Source organism: Primulina tabacum, chromosome 3 (genome assembly GCF_025594145.1).
Source record: "Primulina tabacum isolate GXHZ01 chromosome 3, ASM2559414v2, whole genome shotgun sequence".
Lineage (NCBI taxonomy): Eukaryota > Viridiplantae > Streptophyta > Magnoliopsida > Lamiales > Gesneriaceae > Primulina > Primulina tabacum.
In genome coordinates, this window is record NC_134552.1 from 1,071,437 (window position 1) to 1,098,952 (window position 27,516).

The 27,516-nt window shown below is 35.0% G+C and overlaps 1 protein-coding gene, 1 long non-coding RNA gene and 1 pseudogene across 3 annotated transcripts; 2 read left to right on the forward strand and 1 right to left on the reverse strand.

Annotated features, from left to right (window-relative positions):
* The first annotated feature begins 1,083 nt into the window (after positions 1 to 1,083).
* On the forward strand, positions 1,084 to 5,210 carry LOC142538794 (uncharacterized). 2 transcript variants are annotated; one of them, XM_075644090.1, is made up of 9 exons: positions 1,084 to 1,506; positions 1,810 to 1,996; positions 2,189 to 2,322; positions 2,428 to 2,540; positions 2,648 to 2,894; positions 4,010 to 4,165; positions 4,282 to 4,361; positions 4,465 to 4,514; positions 4,871 to 5,210. In XM_075644090.1, exons 1-9 carry the CDS (start codon positions 1,099 to 1,101, stop codon positions 5,005 to 5,007), a joined length of 1,512 nt encoding a protein of 503 aa, XP_075500205.1. In that variant the 5' UTR covers positions 1,084 to 1,098; the 3' UTR covers positions 5,008 to 5,210. The 2 variants fall into 2 exon arrangements, with proteins under 2 accessions (XP_075500205.1, XP_075500206.1); XM_075644091.1 differs by lacking the exon at positions 4,465 to 4,514.
* Positions 5,211 to 10,454: 5,244 nt separating this feature from the next.
* On the forward strand, positions 10,455 to 27,516 carry LOC142538796 (uncharacterized). Its single transcript, XR_012818739.1, has 3 exons — positions 10,455 to 12,411; positions 12,579 to 12,651; positions 27,300 to 27,516. It is a non-coding gene; the product is annotated as an uncharacterized LOC142538796 (long non-coding RNA).
* LOC142538230 (uncharacterized) lies at positions 22,176 to 23,195 on the reverse strand (annotated as a pseudogene).

Below are 27,516 nucleotides of genomic sequence, written 5' to 3' on the forward strand. Positions count from 1 at the left end.
CTCTTATTAGGGTCATCCATGAAAAAATATTACTTTTTATGCTAAGAGTATTACTTTTTGTTGTGAATATCGGTAGGCTGACCCGTCTTACAGATAAAGATTCGTGAGACCGTCTCACAAGAGACCTACTCATATAATAATGCATTTTGATTTAAAAAAATACTTCTGTTTAGCATAATATTGCATAATATTGTAATCAATAAATATATTTGCTTAAATTACGCATATTTCTATTTTCTAATCGATCGATACTCTCTTTCGATATAAAATGTAGGTTCTCGTGGGGTTATGATTTTTAATCATGTTATAGGTCAATTCATGGTTTTGATCTACTAACATTGATTTTTTATTCTATTTTATTCTTTTTTACATGAACATTGATGTGGTACCGGACACGTCAATAATATCGATCACTCTGTCAGCATTTTTCAAGACCACGTCAACAATCCAATAAAAAAAGTTTAAATAGAAAAAAGTTACAATTTAATGGCTGAAACTATAAATTAACCATGCCATAACTAAAAATTCAGTACAAAAAATGTAATTTTCTCATTTTATTACATTATTTCATATTGACCTTTTCACCAATCCCAAGTGGCAAGTTTAACTTAACCGAGTCAACGTACTTACGCACATAATCTCAACAAACTAGTACTCTCAAAACCAACAACAATTTCTTATGCTGATTATCCGTTAAAAATTATTTTTCAATCCCAAAAATTGGTTAATAATTATTTTTTGAGGATAAGAGAGACTACATTTTTCAAATCCTTTATTTGAAACAATATTAAGTGACTTATTCAGAAATTTTTTTAACACGTTTTTAAATAATTGATTTATATTTAGATAATTGAAATAAAAGAACCTAAAGCCTAATATTTAGTTTATCTAAAAAAAGATCATAATGTATACTCTTTTTAAGCACTTAAAATACTTTTACATACCAATATAAAATTGTGTCATTAAGATATCGATAAATTAATTGAAACTAATTAATATATTTTGTTTTAAGTTTTAGGGGAAAAAATTCATATATTCTCTATAAATGCTACTTCAAAACAGCATGCACACTGGCAGAAGTGTTACTTCACATCAACGATGATTTCAATTAGAGTGCTTCTGCTCCGATTCTCCCTTCTACTTCTTCCATGTTTCTCGAAATTTGTCTCACCATTTTCCCACAAAACCCCAAGGCTCACCCCATTTTATAAACAAGCATTCATAACAAGAAACCCTGATAAAATCTCGTCTGCAACGACAATTTCGAAGGATTTCAAGACGTATTTTTATACTCAAATCCTTGATCATTTCAACTTCGGATCCAAAAGTTACGAGACTTTTAAACAAAAATATGTGGTGAATTCCAAGTATTGGGGTGGTCCGGATTCAGGCTATCCCATCTTTGCATATCTTGGTGCCGAAGCCCCCCTTGATGATGATTTGGGAAGCATTGGTTTTCTCACAGATAACGCGCCTTCTTTCAAGGCTCTTCTAGTTTATATAGAGGTATTGTACATTTCCGACCAAGTATCGAAAGGGTTTGCATATATTAAAAATGGGGTTCAAAAATTGTTAGGGAAATTTGGTCATCATAGTGGCATATGAATGAATAATATATATATATATATATATCTTTGTGTGCGTTTGTGTGTGTAAAGGACTCTTAGTTTTCGTTGTTTGGCGAGTAAATCTTTACACAACGAAACATATGTAGCACAGAATGAAGCAAAGCATTTCATGCCAACGTAGTCAGTCTGGCAGATGTCTTATTACGTTTTCTGTTGTTTTTGTTCTTGCGATTCGTTCCAGCATCGATATTATGGAAATTCAAGCCCGTTTGGATCATTAAAAGAAGTCATACGAAACGAGACAAGGCGAGGATATTTCAACTCGGCACAAGCTATAGCTGATTATGCACAAGTTCTGCTACATGTCAAGGAACAATTTTCTGCGCATATTTCTCCCATTATCGTTGTCGGAGGATCATATGGAGGAAGTACGAATATAAATAGTCAAATATTATATTTCAGTCAAATAGTATTTATAGTTTTAATTATAATTCAATATTCTTTCTTTTTTAGTTGATTTGTTACTGTCCGATGTTGTAATGAATACCGAATTCCATATCTCTGATCGATATTCACCTTATATATTTAAACGATCAAATGATTACTTTTTTTCCTCTCAGTGTTGGCGTCGTGGTTTCGGCTCAAGTATCCACACATTGCCTTGGGAGCTCTAGCTTCGTCAGCCCCTATTCTTTATTTCGATAACATTACTCCCCAAAATGCATATTATTCAGTTGTCACCAAGGATTTCAAGGTATTACTTTTTGTCTATTAAATTAACTTATACAATTTGATTTGGTGTGTGTTATTTTTAGTTACATGCGTACTTATGTATGTATATGTTTTACTTTTATGTCAGGAAGCCAGCGAAACATGTTACCGAGCTATTCGAAAATCATGGTCGGAAATCGACAGAGTCGCCTCAAAACCAGACGGTCTCTCTATTCTCAGTCGAAAATTTAACACTTGCTCGTTAGTTGTTTTTTGACCTAATTTCATTATTATTATTATTATTCGTTTTAGGTGGCCTAGATCATTTACAAGGACAATCAGAAATAAAAACTTATATTTTGATTTAGGAAACTGAAAAATTCTCACGAGTTAAAGGATTATTTGGACACAATATATACAGCAGCTGCTCAGTATAATCATCCGCCAAATTATCCGGTGACGATGGTGTGTGACGGGATTGATGGAGCTCCCAAAGGTACCGATAATCTTGGCAGGATTTATGCCGGGATTGTCTCTTATAGAGGCAAAATGAAATGCTTTGACACAAATGAATTCAATATTCCTGATGAAATTAGTGAGGGATGGCAGTGGCAGGTAAGTCATTATTCCTCAATCCTCATATGTTAAATAGGATAAATAGTCAAAATTGCATATTTGTGTTTTTATATTTGTCTATTTGCTATTTATATCATTTAGTATGTTGTCAAATTTTCGTCAAATTCCGGTATGTTTAATTTTTTTTAAATTTTAATTCATTTTCTGACTTGACTTGATGTGACATTGAGGTATGCAGTGTCATGTCAACACTCTAAATGAAAATAACAAAAATTACCAAAAATCTGAAAATAAATGATTAAAACTGAAATTAAAAAAATATAATGAGTCGGGCAACTCAAAACCCATACTTTAAAGGGGCACAAAATTTTCCCTCTATATTGTAATGATACCAACACTTTAAAGATAAAAGACTTGTGTCAAAAAGAAAAATTAAAGACAAAAAGACCTCACTTTTCATATATTCACGTTTAGATTGTGATAGAATCTTTTGTTCATCATCCTATTCAATAGGATCTCACACTAGTAAGTGGATTATGTAATTGAATTTCATCATTTAAATATTATTTTAATTACTAAAATTTGATATTGAAAATTCCTAAAGGAATTTTTTCTTTTGAAAACTTTCATTATGTTTTTATGTTTTATTTTGGGTTTTGACTAACAAATGATAATTTTTAATATATTTTTTTTTTGCAACTTTTGTTTATATTTAATAATACAATCAATAGCCACTTAAATGAAATGTAAAGTCTTCTGTATTTTTAAGACACGGTTTATGAATTGGTTGCTTCTGTTGTCAATTTGGATACTTGCTTAATGAAATTAATATAAAATTATACAAAGTGAAACTTAAATGGTTGTATACATTTTAAATTATAAATGCATTTCAAATTTCTAAGTTATATAATTTGTAGTAATGATAGATATAATTTATTTATTTTGTTCGATATAGTCAATAATCAGTGACACCAAAACATTTTATTGATAGGAAATAAAGAGAAGTACGTAGGATTAACTCAGAACCATACCAGAGATATCGATAAATATTTATGACAAGAATAAAAACAAAAATAATCAATTGTATTATAAATATTTTATGACAATATTGATCTATATATATATATATATATATATTTGGTTTGTGTTTGTAGACTTGTAGTGAAATGGTGATGCCAATCGGAAGGGGAGAAAAGGACACAATGTTTCAAGCAGCACCATTCGATTTACACCAATTTATCAAAGAATGCACCACTTATTATGGCGTACCACCCCGACCTCATTGGATTACCACTTATTATGGAGGCCATGTAATTTCTTTTTACCCTAAATATCACATTATTATTCTTATTATGTTACGTTCTTGCATGCACGCATGCCTTGTATTTTTTTTAATTTTTTTTAACTCCGAAAATCGATTTCGCAGGACATAAAATTGAGTCTCAATCGTTTCGGAAGCAACATAATTTTCTCTAATGGTCTAAGAGATCCATATAGTAGTGCAGGGTAACGTTCGAATACCCCCATATATATATTCCATTCAATATCGATGTATACACTAATTTAATGTGACAATTTTTTTTTCCATACTTTTATTAATCTACCATAGTGTGCTACAAGACTTGTCGGAAAGTGTTCTTGCCATAACTACATCTAATGGTATGCTCCTATATATATATATATATACAAAGATAGTGAAATTTAGATTTTTATCTTATGTAACTTGCATAATTTGTATGTATTTTTGTTTAAATTTTTGTCATGTTGTCGGTCGATTTACAGTTTTAGTCTACTAATTTGTACTTTTTTCGATTTTAGTCATTTTTCTCTCTAATGACTAAAATTGAAAAGCGATCTAATTCAATGGGCTAAGACTTTAAATTGGTATGTAGCATGACAAAAAAAATGTAATCTCTGGAAAATATATATGTATAGGTTATTGTGTTTCTATACCCCACATTCTAAGCCAATTAAGCCTAAACTTTACGTACATTGCATGTGTATGTCTCTTGTAGGGTCCCATTGTTTGGACATACACCCGTCTGCAAATACCGATCCAGATTGGTTGATCATGCAAAGAAACATAGAGGTTAATGTTATTCAAGGATGGATCCAAAAGTATCATAAAGATATATCGTCGCGATTTGAATAAGTACTAGAACAAGTTGAAGGCTTCATATTATGTGAATGTTAAACTAATTATATGTTCATGATCTTTTTGGAATCGAATACCTGAATCCTCCGTCATCTTTGGATGTTCCCTTGTGATCAAATTCGTCGTTCTACTGTTCCTGAACTTTGTAAATTTGACAGCTACGGAATTTTAGTCTGTTAGAAAATTTCTGGAGACGCCGAGATTGGTTTTTGCTGGATAAGTAGATTTAATATTTCGCAATTCTAGCAAATTATTTTGGTAATTTCTGCCAAGTTCTTCCTGCGTCTTAGGCGAATTTTGTTTTTTATATTCAACGCGCACAATCATGATTGGAATTGGATGCATATCCAAGTATTTACAAAAGCGACGAACAGAAGACCCCGATTTAGGAACTTTTCATGTTGTTGGACTTTGTGAAAACCTGATAAAAAGAACTTTAGGTCGCCTCGTCTGCTTCTACTAAGTTGATTGAACTTATTTATATTTTGATCCATTTTCTTGATGGAAAATTTGTATTTTATATTTGTTTGATTATATTATGCCGGCCTAGTTTTGTATTATATATGATTTACTCACCTAATTGCCTTCTTCACAATTCTTGATTTTTCAAGCCATGCCAACAGAAGTACTAAATGAAGAGATCTCATCACTAGCTGCACGCTATTTTTCTAATATGTTTTCTACATTGGCTTCTTCTGTTATATACGTGGATTCGATATTCTAGATGAAGCAAACTTCCAAGTTAATCCACCTCTCCTTCTTCGTCTTCTTAAATCTTTGTTAGGGATAACTCTGTTCTATTCGTGGTACTACGCTTTAACCATTCGTTTACAGGGAGACAAGATCCCAGTATTTTTCACCTCGGATGTACCAAAACTTATAGCTGATATCGAGATTCTGTTAACTTCTATTGAAGGAATGTTGTTTGTAGGTTGCTATTTCTTGACTTTGTGGCCTTTCTTTGTTTTCAGACCTATAGTTGAGGGGATTATTTCGCTTTTCTTGTTATTAGCCACGCTGTTTCTGTGCAAAACTTCCTCGAAAGACCTATTTGTCTCTCTCTGTTTTCCCATGGAGGAGAAGAAAAATCATACAATTTGGGTTAGGAATGTTGTGTAGTATTTTGTTTCAAAACTTTGTGAAGTTAACCACAATGGAGCACCTATGGGCTTTCTTTTGCTTTTCAGTGGTATGGCTTTGTTCCCTTACCATGTTACTGTTAAAATAGATGCTCTGTAAGCCAACTTTTGACTAGAGAAATTATTGATTCAGTTGTAATAAACAATCTTTATTTTAATATAATTCATTATTTTATGGTTTGTTATTTCTTTATCTGTATACACATGTGATCAAAATAGATAAAGACATTGATTATACTTTAATACAAATGAATCATAATTCGATGTTGAAACTAATTTGTAAGCACTTTATAACCTAAATTTGTTCCTAGTTGATTCAGCCGCCTAAAACATGGATAAAGGTCGCTTGAGCTCGAGACTAGCATCTGTGATGTTGTGTACCTGCGTTTCTTGTAAGGGCATAGAGATGTCCAAACATGCAGATGAGTAGCCATATGATGATTATACCAAACTACCCTCCCTTGGACTTTCCAAGTGGTTATCATTCATCGAGAGGATAAGTCCGTGGTTATGATTGTACACCATTAGTCCTTACGACCCGGAACAACACAAAGACTCTATATGTTAGGGCTGTGCTTTGACTCGTTTACCGACTCCAGGAGGGTCATTAGGTGGCGAGATTGGGTACAATTGCGACACATGTAGGAGCCAGTGCATTGTAGTCGGGAATTCACCGCTCACCTACGGGTGTGGATATCCTATGTGATCTGATGAAATAATAGTGCATGGAATCTCTGGCCAGAGTATGAGATGTATGTTAGAGACAGAAGTCTCCAATTGTACATGCGATACCACTATTTATTCTCAAAGATGTGTCACATAATTATCGAATTATTATGCAACCCTCGATGAACCAATGGTTGTAGATTCGATCGGGATATATGAGATGAAGGGACCGTACTGTACGTTAATCATAATCGACTGGTTCTTGCAGACAATATCAGTGATATCTAGGGAATCATGGGGCGATGCTACTAGACGCTCTTACCATGATTCGATGGGTTTAATAAAAAATATGATATCTGACATTCTCATCACTACAACAAAAATGGATTTTCGCAGCGCGCAAATTCTCTTTCTGCAGCGCACATTGCACGCAGCAAAGTTGCAAGCTGTTGAAAGTTCAAGATTATCCGCGACGTACATGTGCACGCTGTTAATACTATTGTCAACGGCGTGCATATGCACGCCGTTAATACAACTATTCGCAGCGTGCAATGTACGCCAGTTAAAATTCATAGAACATCTAAAATTAGCGACGGTTTTTGACAAAACCGTCATTAACCGGCGACGGTTCGTAACCGAAGACGTTTATTATATGTCGCTAAATTAGCGACGGTCTTTAAATTTAGCGACGGTTCCAACACGTCGTACATTTCACGACAGTTAAAAATCGTCGCTAAATTTTTCGTAAAAAAATAAAAAATTTACTTTTAGAATTTTATAAATTTTTAAAAAAACTACAATATAACTATGATAACAATACTCATGATCTTAACTAACACTTAAAAAATTAACCAAACAATTAAAAAAAAACGTATCTAAATCGAAACTAAAATCGTACAAAAGAGAAAAATTTTAAGTGTTGTGAAGTGGTGTGGAGGAAAAATGAAACAGAAATCGGATATTTATACGCAATTTTAAATTAGCGACAGTTTCATCAAAACCGTCGCTAATTTAAAAATTCGCACCCATTTTCCGCAGCGTGCTAATAATATGCATGCTGTGAATAATACTATTGACGGCGTGCGATTAATTTACGTCTTTAATGTCTAAACACAAATTTTTTTTAAAATGATTTAATTTTAAAAGCGCACATAAACATGCATGCTGTTAATAATACTATTAACGGTATGCCTTTATTGTGCGCTGCGAAAATTGCATAGATTATTAACAGCTCACATATAACTGCACGCTGTCGTTTATATAATTTATTAACAGCACACATAAATGCATGCTGCGGATATTACTATCCGCAGCGTGCTTTCCGTTATTTCTGTCAAGTGCAACGATATTAACAGCGCACATATGGGTGCACGCCGTTAAGAGTAGTATTCGCAGCGTGCTTTTAATGCACGCTGTTGATGACGTGCTGCGGAAAATCATTTTTCTTGTAGTGCATGATCAATGGTTGATATATAGAATGGGAAAATTAGGGTAAGCCCGAATAAAGGATTATGTCTTGAATCACAAAGAGTTGTGAACCCACGGCTAGTTGTATCCCTGAACTATTGAAGGTCACACAAGCACTGGATCACTTCTTCCCGTGGAGAAAATAAATTCAAGAAGTTAAATTTATATTATGATATAGTAAATTCAAGGAGTTGAATTTATAATAATTAAATTTTGAGAAAAATAAATTCAATGAGTTGAATTTGTGAGATAGTAAATTCTAAGAAGTTGAATTTATAAAAAATTTGGAGAATAAATTCAAGGAGTTGATTTATAAATTTTGAGAATTTAATTTATTAAACTCAAAAGTTGAGTTTATTAAACATTAAATTAAACATAGTTGGAAGTATGTTTAATGGACTTGTAGGAGTTCAAGTTCAACATACTAAATAATTAAAGTTCTTAGTTGACTTTGATTAATTAATTGAACTAGTTGGACTAGTCCAATTAATTAATCAAGCCCATTAATTTTAATTAAGAGACCCAAATGTTATGTTATGGTAATTAGGTAATGAAGGTTTTATTTTAACCATAGCCTCCACTAATTTGATTGTGTGATCTTCGAAAATCACAACCATAAATCCTCCAAATATTTTCGGTGATTCAAAAGAAAATTTTGGTTGCGATCCATAGTCCACACTCTCTTCTTGGCTTTCACTAAGATCATGGTTCGAATATATGTTATGCTAGTGTGATTTGTAGTTTTGGCTGATGTTACTATTTTCTGGTACTGATTTGTGAATTTAGAAAGGCTCCTTGAATTGTTAAATGTCAATGGGAACATGCAAACCCAAAAGTCGAAATCATTATGCAATATTTGGTTCTAACGATGGGATGATAAATATTAATAATATTCAGAGGATAAATAATTATATAAGAACATCACAGTCATTTATAACTCTAATATTTTGTAAAACTTGAACCAGCGTTGATGAAAAATGAATGTGCAATCAGTCTATGCATTATCATTCGTACTAAATGGTATCTAAATTCAGTAAGATGAAACCAGTGTTTATTCCTATGATTGAGTTAGCTTGTTAATAAATTAAAAAATATTTACTTTTTACGTATGTTCCTTGAAATGAAATTCTCCTTAGTTGGGTATCAATAAACTATGAATTGAAACTGTACGGAAAGAAACTCAGTGACACAGTTTGAACACATAAATGGTTAAAGTAAATAACGGTTTGGTTATCAAATAGAAGCTAAAACAGGGTAGCTGAAATGTAAATGCAAAAGTTTGTTTATGAATGTTCGGAGACTTGAATAGTTCCTATGCCATCCCTTCTTTCTCGCGAAAATATTTTCATTAAAAGACTTTGACAATTACAATAGTTTACAAATGCTCACTTCAACAAGACTTACTATTGCATAACTAAAACTCTTAGTGTATTTACAAATTTAAACAAAGTGATCAGTAAGAATTCCTATTATCAATTACAATGATTTCTCAAAGAAATACTAACTACAAAATGATATTTAAATTATTAGATAGATTAAGATATGAGTGTGTTGAATATTTTCTTCGATCAGTTACGCTCTCAAGAACATGATAATACTTGATGATTCAAAAAAATTAGAGGCTTGAAATTTCATCCAACTGGTCTATTTGTAGGCTTCAATTCTAACGGTCAGCATGTTTAAATCTTATAATCGTTCCCATATTGGTAGGTCGTTGTACCATGTCATCATCATTTCTGATAAATAGTACACTACAGGTAGTGTGCATAGATTCTGACATTCTAACGAACTGATAAAGCTATTATACGATCTTATCCAATATATCCACTAGTAGAAAAATCGGATTTTACTTCGACATGCGTTACTTCGGCAATAATAAATTACGAAGTAATACGTTACCAATAACTTCAGTAATAGCACAAGCGAAGTAAAATAATATATTTTACTTCGGATGTTTAAAAACATGGGCTTCACTGTATTTTTTTATTATATTTTACTTCGGCATATCAATGTTGATGAAGTAAAAAATAAAGAAAATAAGTTCATACTGAAGTAAAAAGATGAACCGAAAAGTTTAATTAATTTAATATCGATTATATCATATATCCTTCAGACAAACTCATTCCGATCGATCCACATTTTCTTTCAAAATTAACCCTAATTTCAGTCTTCTCTTCGAACCGCGCCGCGCCGCCGCCATTCCACGCACCGTCGCCGCCGTTCCACTACCGAGAGAGAAGAAGGCGGGACGAACAACACCACCACTACCACCACCGTTCCAAGCACCGAGAGGGAAGCTGCGACTGGAGTTTTTTTTCTCTCTGTTTGTCACCATTTTCAGTTGGTTTCATATTGATTGATTTGTTCTTCAATCATGAAATGATTATTCATTTTCTGAATACAGAATGCTTTGCGGGAATGGAAAATACTTGGTCATTTTTTATGTTAAGCGTTATGTCCTAGTGTTTTAAATGGTTCTTGTCTTTTAACTTCCATTTCTGCCACAGTCCACGAGTCTCTGATTTGCAATTTCATAACAGTGTTGGGAATTCTACTTAGGCTCTAAACCTTTACTTTCTGTCTTTTGTGTATGCCCCACTGCCTATGAATCTATTGAACCCTTTTGAGAAAAGAGGAATTGAGCTGGTTTTCATTGTTCTCTAATGCAGTTGAGTGTTTATGTGCCAAATGAAATCAATTCTTTTCCTTCAATGTTCATTATGAATTTTGATTGATTAAAATTTAAATTTCTGTTCTAGCAGGATTGGTGTCTTGACTGCTGCTCGTGAAGCCTAGACTTGTTTACTGGTGTCTTCTCATAAAAACATACGAGAGGCTTCTATTTGTTATGGACCCGTAGACTCTAGCCTAGCTTTTTGCTAAGACAGATTAAAGTTTCTTTGCTTTTGTATTTTTAACTCTTGCAACCTTGTATAAACTTTTCATGCATGTTCTTAGTATGGCATTATAATGATCTTGAAATTGCAATGGTATATCACCAATCCATCGGGAATGTCATATTTCCGTCTACTTGAATGGCACCTGATTATTCTTGAACATTCTCGTTTCGTTCCTAACCAAGAGTATCTCTGCATTCTGCTAGGATTCCTCAACTCTTTTCAAATTATAAGAACCTCGTGCGGATAAATCTTTATGCTGCTGCTTGAAGAATTACATTGTTTTCATTTTGAAAACCCATGTCTAGGGCGTTTTAAAAATGTATTGAAGTTAGTTGTCCAGGTGTTATTGGAATGTGTTGTCTAGGGATTCAGTTTCAAGATGATTATGTTACTGGGACGTGGTTTCCAGAGTCTATGCTGCCCCAGGAAATATTCGAAGTCATATAGATCTATGACATTTTAGTTTTAGTGTCTTTCTGTGCGCACTGATTTGAAAATGATTTTTGAGTTGTGAGATCTCATAGATGATAAGCTGAAGCAATAGTGGAAACCTTTTTATGGTTTATCGTGAATGTCTTCATCTCTTAGCCCAACGACTTAGGTTGTAAGTTATATCTTATTTCTATCCGATGCTTTTTGTCTTGCTCATATGACCATTTCCATCATGCTTCTGATTAATCATTCTTTATCAATTCAGGTTAAGAAGAGAGGTTTAGGTTTTCGTTGGCTCAATTTTCCTGCTAATATAATCTCTTGTGACTACCCTCTTGATTTTGTTTCCTGCGATTCTTCCATTGATTAATGTCATCCTAAGCGTGCACCTGTGTAAATATTTGGGTAGTCTTCCTGAATGCGTTGCTTCTCTACACTTGTTTTTCTGAATCGTGCAAACATTGCATTGTTCAGATCTTACTTTTGATTAGTGTTAACGCTAGTCGTGTTGGTGCTTAAAACTTCGTTAATGATGACCATTGTTTCCTTAGACCATATTTAATATACTTCATATAATTATGCAATAGGTACCCCTCTTTGGCGTAACGGTCCTCCTGAGAAGCCCATACTCTGCAATGCATGTGGTTCTCGGTGGAGAACAAAGGGAACATTGGCAAACTACACACCTCTCCATGCTAGAACTGAACATGAAGAGTTTGAGGATTATTGGGTTTCAAAAGTAAAGACAATTTCTATCATGAACAAAGAGCCGAAAGTTATCAAGAGGAAGTATAACAGTAATAATAATGATATTGCTGAATTTCGAGGGGTTCCAAATATATGATTAGATTTTTTTCCATATACAAGTATTCTTAGAGGCACTCACATTCTACGCACGGAATTTATAGATATTTTCCTACTGTTTGTGCATCACAAACTCATTTTATATTTTCTTCAATTTCAGAGGCAAAGATCAACTTGAAACAATTCAGATTCTTGCGCACCATAATTCTCCACTATGTTACATAGACCTCCAAGTAAGTTGAAATACAACTACACTGTCAAACATTTGATTCTGTCCGAGGTGCTATGTTATATGGACAAATCATCATGTCGTATTTTTATTGCTCAATTTTTATTTGTTCTACATTTGTAACCGTAGAAGCAGAAATATCTATACTATATTATGATACATGATAGCCATTGCTTGAATCCCTTCTCTTCTTGCCTTTCTTAATCTTCTTGCGGTTCTTTCGATCTCAGGATCAAAGATAAACAAGTCAAGATTTTGCGATCTTCGCATGCACTGTCAAACAAAGAAAAGAAACAAATCAATGTTTAATGTAATCCAATAGAAACAGCTCTAAATTAAAATCAAGACTAATTGGTAACAATACTAATATAAATTTATAATAAACACTCCCCGGCAACGACGCCAAAAACTTGTTGCGTATTTTCTTTATTCGCTTGCAAGTGCACAACGTCAAGTTGTAATAAAATGTATTTTCGAGTACAAGTGTCGATCCCTCGAGGAGTATGTATATAAATGTATATTAATGCTTGTAATTAAATACTCTCGATTTTATTTAGAAAAATCGATTAAAAGATTTTGTTAATGGTCATCTGTTCAAGCAAATCATATGCTTGATCAGGTGATTTTGCAAATATCGTGCCACCAGCTGTTGCATCCACAGTGCCTCTTGTTTGTCAATTCAAACCATTGTGAAACAATTCAATCTGTACCCAATCTTCAAAACCATGGTTTGGACACCTCCTTAACAACTCCTTATACCGTTCCTATGTCTCATATAATTGCTCAAAGTCAGTCTGCCTAAAAGTACTTATCTCAATTTTCAACTGTGCAGACTTCGCAGGTGGAAAATATTTAGCAAGAAATTTGGTTGCTAATTCCTGCCATGTAGTGATACTCCCCAAAGGAAGCGATTGGAGCCATCCTCTTGCTTGGTCCCTAAGAGAAAAAGGAAACAAGCGCAATTGAATTATATCATCAGAAACACCATTTATCTTTACTGTGTCAGTGATTTCAAGGAATGTTCGGAGATGTAGATGAGGATCTGCTGTAGCGGCTCCCCCAAACTGATTCTGTTGAACCATGTTTATCAATGCGGGTTTGAGCTCAAAGTTGTTTGCATTAATAGTCCCTCGTGCTATGCCCGAGTAATGAGCATTTAGTATCGGCCTAAAATGATCTCTGATAGGTATTGCATGGGGTGGATTTTCATTATCTCTGTTGTCAGCCATTGCTTGAATCTCTTCTATTCTTGCCTTTCTTAATCTTCTTGCGGTTCTTTCGATCTCAGGATCAAAGATAAACAAGTCAAGATTTTGCGATCTTCGCATGCACTGTCAAACAAAGAAAAGAAACAAATCAATGTTTAATGTAATCCAATAGAAACAGCTCTAAATTAAAATCATGACTAATTGGTAACAATACTAATATAAATTTATAATAAACACTCCCCGGCAACGGCGCCAAAAATTTGTTGCGTATTTTCTTTATTTGCTTGCAAGTGCACAACGTCAAGTTGTAATAAAATGTATTTTCGAGTACAAGTGTCGATCCCTCGAGAAATATGTATATAAATGTATATTAATCCTTGTAATTAAATAGTCTCGATTTTATCTAGAAAAATCGATTAAAAATTTGTTTGCAATAATAACTAAATTGAAAATGGATTTAAATAAATATAATATCAAACTATAACAATAACAACGGAATAAAAGATCTAGAGGTCCGATTTCACTCAACTATCCACCATGTGTAACTTCTTGTAGCTATGTTATAAAAATCCTTCTTATTCATTAGCCAAGAATTCTATAATTATCTACTCCCTCTCCCGAGTGCTAAGTCGATATTAGTTATCTAAAATTTGATTGCAATGTTCCCATCAACAATCTACAAATAAATAACACATCAAGCACTAAATTCTCTATAAGCTTCAATAGCATTATAGGCTTTCCCAAACTCTATAAATACCATTGATGTATTTTTTCTTTTCTTGTTTATAATTTCCTCTTCCAAGTGATAAATTATAAACATATAAATCATTCAACTTATGGCCAATAAATTGAAATCATTAAGATTGGAATAATACAAATGAACAAGATAAAGAACTTAAATAACTTAGTTCATAGGTTCCAACACATGGTTTCTAGTTTTGTTCCATCATTCCTCTAGAAATAAAAATTAGTTCATAATAACACAAGCAAAACAATAAAACATAGTTCTAAAACAAGACATATCAAATGAAAAATAAAAGAAAGAAGATCTTAGAACAAGATTTTGAAGTGCTGTTTCCGTCCTCGGATTTGTGCAAAAGATTTTTCAAGAACTAGAAGAACTTGAGTCTTCAATAATTTCCAGCAGCCTCCACTCCTTATTTTGATCCCCCAATACCCTAGATGGTAAGTAAATGATGCCTTTTTATAGTCCAGACAAGTCTCAAATCGTAGCACACCATTTTCATAGACTTTCATGCGCAGCCCACAAAGTTACAGATTTTTCGGACTCTGTTTTTCGAAGACCGCGGGTGCGGTACTATATAGACCGCGGGTGCGCTGCTGTTTCAGGGAAATCTTTCATTTTCAAACTTCATTGATCGCGGGTGTGGTAGAACAAGGACCGCAGGTGCGGTACAGCTTCGGCAGATTTTCTGAAATTCGATCTTCATTGACCGCGAGTGCGGTCTCATTGTTAGCGCGGGTGCGCTGGAGCTTCGGCAATTTTTATCTTTTGCACTTTCCAATTCAACACTTTACTACTCCAAACTCTCATTCTAAGCTTCTAAACTAAAACAACAAAACAACAACAATCACATAAAACCTGCTCAAGAATCACAAAATTCTAAGTTAAAAACAAGTAATAAAAGTACAATAAATTAATATTTTGCTAGTCCCGAGCAAAACAAAACAACACAAACAAACAAGTCATGAAATATTTTAAAGAACTTGGCCTAAGATAAATTAACAACTCTTCATGCATTCACAAGTCAAATCAATCCAACCACTTTTTCATCCGGATAAAATCATGCAATCGGTTAATTTTCTTAACTTCTAATTTCTTCAACTCATGTTTCAAATTATTCTCAATCGATTTCAATTTTTACAAACACAAATCAAGAGGTCCTTTATGGTAAAGATTGGGTTCAAAGTCATATTCATTCAAGAAAGGAATACCCAATAAATATTTGATGCAATGAGGTGTGTGTAAAATTGTTCAGATTCATACTCAATGGAAGTGTTTATCGATTGTCCATAGGCTAAATCCTCCCAAACACTCTCCACTAGTATATTGGACAACTATGACTTGGTCAATAGGATTTACAATGCTTGTAATGTTAGGCCTTGGCTCATGGCTACAAATGAAGATTAGGAATTCAAATAAGGGAGTAAGTTAAATTTTATCTCTTTTTCAAACTTCATTTTTTTTTATTCATTTCATCTCTTTTTTCTCCCATTTTTCTCCAACTTCTTCAATGTAACATAATTCATTTTTCTTTTCTTTTGTAGGAGAATTTTCATTTCTTTGATCCTTTGAATTCTTACTCCCTTGAGAAGGTAAGAAATTAATGTTTAAGATATTCAACGGGGTAGTAAATGTGGGACATTTGAAAGGATATCGAATGGGGGTCTTTTACACATATTAACGTGTGCCATTCGAATTCATATAAGCTCAAAGAGGTGACAAACGATAAATTATTTTTATTTGGTAGCTTGAAAGGCTCAATCGATCAAAAAAATCACCTAAATCATTCCTAAATCATAGTTTGTCCGTATTTCGCCTCGAGTGTTGTTTGGATAGTTCTAGACAAAATCTCAATTCACTAACACAAAGTAGAATCTAATCATCGTGTAAAGTGATGTCTCAATGCATCACCCAAATACATATATATTCACAAGAAAAGTGCTTGGCTTCCAAGAAATTTCAAGAACACAATTCTTTTCTCATATAGGCTCAAGAGAGCATCAATTGAATATTTATGAACAATATAAATAGGCCAAAATAAAATCAAAGATCGCCTCAATCATATATGTGTTTGCAAAAATATATTTCAATACCAAATGAAAATCGCAGAGTTGTTTAGAATTTATAAGTCTCAAATTTACCAAATCTCATGATTGTTCTCTAAATTTTTCAAATTGATTGATGAACATTAATGAAATGCATGACCTTTCTTCTCAATACAAAATTTTTTTTCATCATTGGCCATTTCAAATAAAAAATTTCATGACTATGACACTACAAACACACAAGCAACAAACTCACAAGAAAAAATAAAACACTCAAATAAAACTAAATAAAATGAACAACACACAAAATAAAACACACAAAATAAAATAATATCTCTCCCCCAAACTTAAATATGTGCATCGTCCTCGATGTAAATGATCATGAAAGTTAGACGAATACACATACCTCGGGCAACGACCGTCAGTGGTCATCGCCATCCTCATCATCTGCGTCATCTTGTGGTGGTTGGAACTCCGGCGGGTGGTATATGGGTGGCCACTGTGGAGGAGGTGGAAATGGATTACCATAGGTTGAAGCTAATGGAAATTGCTGAGCCAAGACAGACGTAAAATCCATCATATATCCCATAAATGTATCGGTCCTAAACCGAAACTCATCCATGTCTTGGCATTGATTTCGCATTTCTTCTTCCAAATGGGTCGCCTAGCTCTCATATTTCCTTGTTGCGGTTGTGGTTGTGGTTCTTGAGCTTGAGCCTGGGCACGTCTTTCTGCAGCTCTTCTATTGAATTCCCTTTCAGCTCGACGTGCCGCAGCTTGTTCACCTCTCACTGCCCTATGTGGTTGAACTACCACAATGACATTTTTCGGCTTTAACAATTCTTCATTCACTGCCCAAGTCACTCCCGCATTCTGGCATAATGCAGTGATAAGAGAAGAGTGGAGGATTCCACTAGGAGAGTTACCTTTTGCATAATCAAGCATCGAAGTCTGAAGCAATTGACCTAAATCAATTGTCTTACCCATCATGATGCAAAAAGTCAGGATTTCCCTCTCCTTGATGACGGTGGTGGTATGCTCGGTAAGCTTAATCCTAGCAGAAATAAAGGAATACCAATCTTTGGCAACTCTTTTCAGATCAGATTTGGCTAGGCTGACATGCACATCTTCTCTCATTCTCCACTCCGCTCCCTCTATGCATATTGTTTGAAGAATATTATTATAATCAACTTGCTCAGTCCGGTATTCTTCATATTCATCATGCATACATGGAGGTATACCATACACCGTATTGATAGTCTGTGCATCAAAAGCTACCATTTTATCTCGCACCAAAACCTTCAATTGTTCATGCTTAACCTTAAGGTTAGCATAAAATTCTCTTACCAACGAAATGACAGCATCTTGTGGCTGCTTGCCAAACTCTTCCCAATGCCGAGCAGTAAGCATTAATCCAATTTCAGTTCGGCGGAAACTCAGATCAAATCCCCTTTCTTTTATAATGCTTTTGTTCAAAATTTTTCCATAGTTTTCCTCCGCTTTCTCGTCCCAAAACCTGTTTGCATCATAATTTGCAGATGATGATGCACCCTTGGATTGTTTCTTTCTTGGAGGCATTTTATCAAACACCTTCAAATCATCAACTTCCCCTTCAATCCAATTCACAAAACTAGATGATTCTTCACACCCCCAAACTTGTTAACCACAATAACAACACCTCAACAATATACACACCAATACAATCAACAATATCAACAATGTATTCCACTAAAATTCAATTTTTTTTCTCCATAGCCAATAACACCACTAATTTCGAATTTCAACAAATGTACTATGGATTTGCTCACCTTGAGTGTAGAAATGTTTCTTGAAGAACAAAATCAAAGCTCCATTCAATCTTTGGTTGAAAATTTTCGAGCCCCCTTTTCACACCCTAGGTTTTGTGTTGAATTTGTGGAATAAGATGGGTATTGGATGGAATAATTGAAGTTATGTAGGTTTGGAGTGGTAAATTTATGCTTGAAAGAACAAACTTTGAGTGTTGATTGTGTTTTCAGTGGAGGAATTTCGAAGTGGAGGATAAATTTTTGAAGAAGTGTTCTTCGTTTATGCGTAAATGTTGCCCCATTCTGATTTTAAAATCAACCACCGCGGGTGCGGTAAAACAAAGACCGCGGGTGCGGTATGCTTTCGGGAATTTCTTGAAAATTTTTCTTCATTGACCGCGGGTGCGGTCTCATTGTTAGCTCGGGTGCGCTTAGCTCTCGGGAAATTTTCAATATTTGTTTTCTCAGACGCCGCGGGTGCGATCCAATAGATACCGCAGGTGCGATGTGCTTTCGTGAATTTCTTGAAAATTTTTCTTCATTGACCGCGGGTGCGGTCTCATTGTTAGCGCGGGTGCGCTTAGCTCTCGGGAAATTTTCAATATTTGTTTGTCTTAAACGCTGCAGGTGCGTTCCAAATTATACCGCAGGTGCGGTATTCCTTCGGGAAATTTTTTTCTTCTCCAATTTTTATTCCTGAAAAGAAAACAATTGGGATTCATTAGATTTGGGAAGATATAAGCACACACTATACTAAAAGTACACAACCAAAAATAATCATAATAAAAAAAAATAAAAGCAAAACCGAAAACAAAATGCAAAAGAGAAACAAAAATTTGGGTTGCCTCCCAATAAGCGCTTGGTTTAACGTCTTCAGCCCGACTGTCACTAGTCTGATCAGTTTGGTTCGCTCAGCTTGACACTGTCGATATTCCTTACTTCAGTCCCATAGTACGGCTTAACCCGCTGTCCATTGACCTTGAAGGTTCTCCCATCACTGCACTTTAACTCGATAGCCCCATAAGGAGACACTGTTTCCACAACAAACGGCCCTGACCAACGCGACTTTAGCTTACCAGGGAACAACTTCAGACGAGAGTTGAACAGTAGTACTTGTTGTCCTGGTTTTAGCTCCCTTCGGACAATGATTTTGTCATGCCACTTCTTAGTTTGCTCTTTGTAGATCTTGGCATTCTCATATGCGTCGTTTCGGAATTCATCCATCTCGCTCAATTGTAGTTTTCTAACGTCGCCAGAAGCTTTCAAATCAAAATTTAATTTCTTCACAGCCCAAAATGCTCTATGCTCCAACTCCAACGGCAGATGACATGCTTTCCCAAACACTAGCCTTTAGGGAGACATCCCAATAGGCGTCTTGAATGCAGTCCGATAAGCCAATAACGCATCATCCAACTTCATAGCCCAATCTCTCCGGTTGGTGTTGACAGTTTTTTCCAGTATTTGCTTAATTTCCCGGTCGGATACTTCAGCTTGTCCATTCGACTGAGGATGATATGCTAGTGCCACTTTGTGCTTCACATTGTATTTAGCCAAAAGTGAGTTGAAAATTCTATTGCAAAAATGCGTACCTTCGTCACTTATGATGGCTCTCGGTGTTCCAAACCTAGTGAAGATATTCTTATGCACAAATTTCGCTACAACATGAGAGTCATTAGTATTGGTGGCGATTGCTTCCACCCATTTCGACACATAATCAGCAGCTAATAAAATATAAGAATTACCAAAAGAAGGGGGAAAGGGTCCCATGAAATCTATGCCCCAAACATCAAAAAGTTCCACTTCCAAAACATTTGTCAGTGGTAATTCATGACGCCTAGATATGTTTCCTAACCTCTGGCATCTATCACATGACTTTACTAAGGTATAACTATCCTTAAACAAACTAGGCCAATAAAAACCAGATTGCAATACCTTAGCTGTTGTTCGTGATGCTCCAAAATGTCCACCATATGGTGAAGAATGACACTTCTCCAAAATTTTTTGAGCTTCGATACCCTCCACGCATCTCCTAGTCACTTGGTCAGCACACCTCTTATATACAAATGGATCATCCCAATAATAGAACTTGATGTTATGGACAAACTTCTTCTTCTGATGATAGCTCAAATCTGGAGGAAGGGTGCCACAAGACAAAAAATTAGCGATATCAGCAAACCAAGGAAGTATAAAATTTACCTTGAAGAGTTGCTAATCAGGGAATGTTTCTTGTATAGCTCCCTCTTCTTTCTTCTCCTCCAGCTCAAGCCTTGACAAATGATCAGTTACCTGATTTTCACTACCTTTTTTATCCTTGACCTCAAAGTCAAATTCTTGTAATAGCAAAATCCACCTTATCAAGCGTGGTTTTGCATCCTTCTTGGCGAATAGGTAGCGAATAGCTGCATGGTCAGTGAAAACGATTACCTTTGTGCCAATCAAATAAGGTCTGAATTTGTCGAAACCAAATACTACTGCAAGCATCTCCTTCTCGGTTGTAGTGTAATTTTGCTGTGCAGCATCCATCGTGCGGCTTGCGTAGTAAATCGCCCTAAACATCTTCTCCCTTCTTTGGCCTAATACAACACCCACTGCATAATCACTTGCATCACACATTAGCTCAAAGGGTTCCTTCCAGTCCGGCACTATCATAATCGGTGCAGTTACCAATGCCATTTTGATCTTCTCGAATGCCTGCAAACAATAATCATCAAATATCAAATTCGACTCTTTTTCAAGCAAGTTACACAGAGGTTTAGAAATCTTAGAAAATTTTTTGATAAATCTACGATAAAACCCGGCGTGTCCTAAGAAACTCCTTATCCCTTTGATGTTCTTCGGTGGTGGAAGCTTTTCAATTGCAACCACTTTGGCTCTGTCTACCTCTAATCCCTTTGAAGACACTTTATGTCCAAGAACAATACCCTCTTGGACCATAAAATGACACTTTTCCCAATTAAGAATTAAGTTCTTTTCTTGACATCTCTGCAAAACAAGGGAAAGGTTATGTAAACAGTGATCAAACGACGAACCAAATACCGAAAAGTCGTCCATGAAGACTTCCATTATTTCCTCCACCATATCTGCAAAAATGGCCATCATGCACCTCTGGAAAGTGGCAGGTGCATTGCATAACCCAAACGGCATTCTCTTAAAAGCAAACGTGCCATAGGGACACGTGAAAGTTGTCTTCTCTTGATCCTCCGGTGCTATAGCAATCTGGTTATAACCTGAATAACCATCTAAAAAACAGTAGTGACAATAACCAGCAAGTCTATCAAGCATTTGATCAATAAAAGGTAATGGAAAATAATCTTTACGTGTGGCATTGTTCAACTTCCTATAATCAATACATACTCGCCATCCAGTCACAGTACGAGTAGATATTAGTTCATCATTTTCATTCTTTATCACAGTCATTCCACCCTTTTTAGGCACTACTTGTACAGGAGATACCCAACTGCTGTCAGAAATAGCATATATAACTCCAGCATTTAACAATTTCAACACTTCATTTTTCACTACCTCTTTCATGGCTGGATTTAGCCTCCTCTGGTGATCCACATAAGGAGTATACGACTCCTCCATCAAAGTTTTATGCATGCATATAGTGGGACTAATCCCCTTGATATCAGAAATAGACCAACCAAATGCAATTTTAAATTTCCTCAATACTCTCAACAATTTCTCTTTTTCAGTACAAGTAAGAAAGGAAGAGATGATTACCGGATATGTCGAATTTTCACCTAAAAATGCATAACAAAGGTGGCTTGCAGTTCCTTTAATTCAGGAGAAGGTGCTTTTACCTCAATTTTCTCATTTACATTAAACTCTTCAGGCGGTGCATCTTTTCTCCTTTCTTTCTGCAGTGCTTCAAGAGCCACCCGTTGCTCTTTCACTTCCCAATTTTCTTCATCAACAGTTCCAACAACACCTATCAAACAGCTCTTCAAGGGATCCCTAGTTCCTGCACAATCAAAGGACATACATGAGTCTAAAACATCAATGCTTTTACAAGTGCTTACTTCATCTGACTCCTTCATGGCGTGATATATATTAAAAATGACAGCTTCTCCACCAACTCTCAAGGTGAGTTCTCCTTTGTGTACATCTATTAATGCTTTTCCAGTGGCTAAGAAGGGTCGCCCAAAAATCAATGGAGCATTTTGATCTTCTTCCATATCAAGTATTACAAAATCAGCAGGGAAGATAAACTTGACAACTTTTACCAAAACATCTTCAACAATTCCACGAGGATAGGTGAGTGACCTATCTGCAAGTTGCAAAGTTATAATGGTTGGTTTTACCTCCCCTAGCTTCAAGTCCCTATAAGTAGAAAATGACATAAGATAAATACTTGCTCCAAGATCACATAAAGCTTTATTAACTTGAGTACCACCAATAATGCAAGGTATAGTAAAACTCCCTGGATCTTTTAGTTTTTGTGGTAGCTTCTTTTGGAGAATGGCGCTACACTCTTCGGTCAACTTCACTGTCTCGAAATCTTGCAACTTCCTCTTCTTTGACATCACATCTTTGATGAACTTTGCATAGTTTGGCATTTGCTCTAAAGCATCAGCAAATGGAATGTTGATGTGAATCTTCTTGAAAATCTCCTAAAATTTTGCAAATTGATCATCCAATTTCTTCTTTTTGAACCTCTGCGGATATGGAAGAGTTGGCGTAAATACCGGAGGTTGTTCAACTTCAACTTCAGCTTTAGATCCCTCAGTTTTCTCTTTTTCAACTGTCTTCTCCTTGTCCATTCTCTCCTTGGAACTTTGCACCTGTAGTTCTCTTCCACTTCTCAAAGTTACAGCTTTGCATTGCTCCTTTGGATTCACTTCAGTATTACTTGGGAATTGACCTCTATTTTGATCTCTCAATGCATTAGCCAATTGTCCAATCTGTGTCTCCAATGATTTCATTGTGGCACCCATATTTCCCATGTGAGTTTCCATGACATCAAGACGAGATTCAGTCCTAGCCATCCTTTTACTAGATTCAGCAACAAATGTCCCAACTAGATCCTCAAGTGAAGGTTTTCCTTCCCCCTTTGATGTATTGAACCCAGGTGGAGGATTCAACACATTCTTATTATTAGCGTATAAAAAATTCTCATGATTTCTCAATCCAGGATGATAAGTGTTAGGGGGAGGGTTACCTCGATATCCTCCGTAGCCACCAAAATTCCTATTGTTGATATAATGAGCCTCATCAGGAATGTGTGGTTCTTCAGTGACAACCGATGCATTTTCAACCTCTGTTGTACTAGCTTTATTCATAGCTGCAATTTGAGTTGTTAAAGCTGAAACTTGTGCGGTGAGTGATGTAATAGGATCTATGGCATACATCCCAGCTGGCTTCTTTACTCCTGACCTCTCATACGGCCACTGATAACTGTTAATGGTCATCTGTTCAAGCAAATCATATGCTTGATCAGGTGATTTTGCAAATATCGTGCCACCAGCTTTGGCATCCACAGTGCCTCTTGTTTGTCAATTCAAACCATTGTAAAACAATTCAATCTGTACCCAATCTTCAAAACCATGGTTTGGACACCTTCTTATCAACTCCTTATACCGTTCCCATGCCTCATATAATTGCTCAAAGTCAGTCTGCCTAAAAGTACTTATCTCAATTTTCAACTGTGCAGACTTCGCAGGTGGAAAATATTTAGCAAGAAACTTGGTTGCTAATTCCTGCCATGTAGTGATACTCCCCAAAGGAAGCGATTGGAGCCATCCTATTGCTTGGTCCCTAAGAGAAAAAGGAAACAAACGCAATTGAATTATATCATCAGAAACACCATTTATCTTTACTGTGTCAGTGATTTCAAGGAATGTTCTGATATGTTGATGAGGATCTGCTGTAGCGGCTCCCCCAAACTGATTCTGTTGAACCATGTTTATCAATGCGGGTTTGAGCTCAAAGTTGTTTGCATTAATAGTCCCTCGTGCTATGCCCGAGTAATGAGCATTTAGTACCGGCCTAAAATGATCTCTGATAGGTATTGCAGGGGGTGGATTTTCGTTATCTCTGTTGTCAGCCATTGCTTGAATCTCTTCTCTTCTTGCCTTTCTTAATCTTCTTGCGGTTCTTTCGATCTCAGGATCAAAGATAAACAAGTCAAGATTTTGCGATCTTCGCATGCACTGTCAAACAAAGAAAAGAAACAAATCAATGTTTAATGTAATCCAATAGAAACTGCTCTAAATTAAAATCAAGACTAATTGATAACAATACTAATATAAATTTATAATAAACACTCCCCGGCAACGGCGCCAAAAACTTGTTGCGTATTTTCTTTATTTGCTTGCAAGTGCACAACGCCAAGTTGTAATAAAATGTATTTTCGAGTACAAGTGTCGATCCCTCGAGGAGTATGTATATAAATGTATATTAATGCTTGAAATTAAATAGTCTCGATTTTATTTAGAAAAATCGATTAAAAGATTTGTTTGCAATAATAAGTAAATTGAAAATAGATTTAAATAAATATAATACCAAACTATAACAATAATAATGGAATAAAAGATCTAGAGGTCCGATTTCACTCAACCATCCACCATGTGTAACTTCTTGTAGCTATGTTATAAAAATCCTTCTTATTCATTAGCCAAGAATTCTATAATTATCTACTCCCTCTCCCGAGTGCTAAGTCGATATTAGTTATCTAAAATTTGATTGCAATGTTCCCATCAACAATCTACAAATAAATAACACATCAAGCACTAAATTCTCTATAAGCTTCAATAGCATTATAGGCTTTCCCAAACTCTATAAATACCATTGATGTATTTTTTCCTTTTCTTGTTTATAATTTCCTCTTCCAAGTGATAAATTATAAACATATAAATCATTCAACTTATGGCCAATAAATTGAAATCATTAAGATTGGAATAATACAAATGAACAAGATAAAGAACTTAAATAACTTAGTTCATAGGTTCCAACACATGGTTTCTAGTTTTGTTCCATCATTCCTCTAGAAATAAAAATTAGTTCATAATAACACAAGCAAAACAATAAAACATAGTTCTAAAACAAGACATATCAAATGAAAAATAAAAGAAAGAAGATCTTAGAACAAGATTTTGAAGTGCTGTTTCCGTCCCCAGATTTGTGCAAAAGATTTTTCAAGAACTAGAAGAACTTGAGTCTTCAATAATTTCCAGCAGCCTCCACTCCTTATTTTGATCCCCCAATACCCTAGATGGTAAGTAAATGATGCCTTTTTATAGTCCAGACAAGTCTCAAATCGTAGCACACCATTTTCATAGACTTTCATGCGCAGCCCACAAAGTTACAGATTTTAGGACTCTGTTTTTCGAAGACCGCGGGTGCGGTACTATATAGACCGCGGGTGCGCTGCTGTTTCGGGGAAATATTTCATTTTCGAACTTCATTGATCGCGGGTGCGGTAGAACAAGGACCGCAGGTGCGGTACAGCTTCGGCAGATTTTCTGAAATTCGATCTTCATTGACCGCGGGTGCGGTCTCATTGTTAGCGCGGGTGCGCTGGAGCTTCGGCAATTTTTATCTTTTGCACTTTCCAATTCAACACTTTACTACTCCAAACTCTCATTCTAAGCTTCCAAACAAAAACAACAAAAACAACAACAAATCACATAAAACCTGCTCAAGAATCACAAAATTCTAAGTTAAAAACAAGTAATAAAAGTACAATAAATTGCACTTATCAAAGAGCCATAAAGTAACTAATTTGGGGGTCATGATGTAACTTTTTGTAAACAAAAAATATCCCTATAAAATTACAGAAAGACTTCATCTTCATTTAATAAAAAAATATCATAAAAATCTATTTAGTAAAATATCATGTTGGATTCTGCAGTGTGAATAACCACTGATATCAGTGAATAACCACTGAAGTTAGCCGAGTCAAAAACCATAGGCTCTTCAATTAAAAGTTTCATGAATTGGTAGCCGATTCAGAAAGCCATATCATCTTGAATAACCACTGATATTAGTGAATTGGGTCTAGAAATTGAAAAGTTTCATGAATTGGTAACTCTTGAAAACTATACAGATCCCCATGATTCTTCAAATCCGTACCATTGCATAATATTGCTTTTACGTATCTTCTTCGTTCATTTTCCTTTTTTGTATCTACAGAGAGTTCTTAAATGCTTTAATTAAGTTCCCTGTTCTTTTAGTTTGTAGTTCCAGTAATACAAATTGAGATACAAAACTATTATGGAATTGTTAACTTGGTGAACTTAGCAATGAAAAGTCCACTCGTAAACGAAGTTGATGGATCGAAACGTAGTGTCTTTGGTATTCTTGCAAGGCTAACCCTTTGCATCTTCTATCTCTACCAATTCTGTAAAAACTTTTTTCCTTCTTGCATAGCTTTATATCCAAGTTGTCATCTTCATGTCTTCACTGCCTTCGTTAACTTGTAGCCGAGAACTGGAAATGCATATTTTGTGATTTTTGGACTTTTCTGCCGAGAAATGGTACATTCATATTAACCAAAAACAACTCAAAACAGAAATTCTAGACATTTTTTGGTTATGTGATTTTTGGACTTTTCTGTCCAAGCATCTGTGTTTTCAGTCGAGAACTGGTACAGTCATATTGTATGCTGATGCACAATCAGATTTTTCTTTGAGTCGATTCTTGGTTGCATGCTTCATTAATTGGTTTCTCAGTTTTGTGAAGTTCTCACACACGGCTGTTAGCATATTTGTAATTTTTTGTCATTATATCTCTATTGTTTTTTATTTGAGTGCCAACATATATGTAATATGTTCAGATTCCATCAATTTAAATACTTTTTAAATATATATCTGTCAATTTTTATTTAAAATAGAAAAATCTAATGTATTTTCTTTTTTAAATTTCAGTTTGCAGGATGCATCAAGAACCAATTTTACAACCAATCTCAATATGATGAGGTCAGAAGTGAATGGAGTGAATTTTTCTACTCATATGTAGGTGCTTAAATGGATGGTGTATGTTGGGATAAATATTTTGTTTGTCATTGTGGATTTTTGGATATACTTTTGGTTTTGTGGATATATTTTTGGGTTATTTGTGGATTGATGAATATGTAATTGTGGA

What these genes read in the sequence shown, in the direction of transcription:
- LOC142538794 (XM_075644090.1), top strand. Translation starts at nt 1,099, where the DNA reads ATGATTTCAATTAGAGTGCTTCTGCTCCGATTCTCCCTTCTACTTCTT. An exon ending in CTCTTCTAGTTTATATAGAG is followed by an intron (nt 1,507 to 1,809) that starts GTATTGTACATT and finishes GATTCGTTCCAG; the next exon opens with CATCGATATTATGGAAATTC. An exon ending in TTGTCACCAAGGATTTCAAG is followed by an intron (nt 2,323 to 2,427) that starts GTATTACTTTTT and finishes CTTTTATGTCAG; the next exon opens with GAAGCCAGCGAAACATGTTA.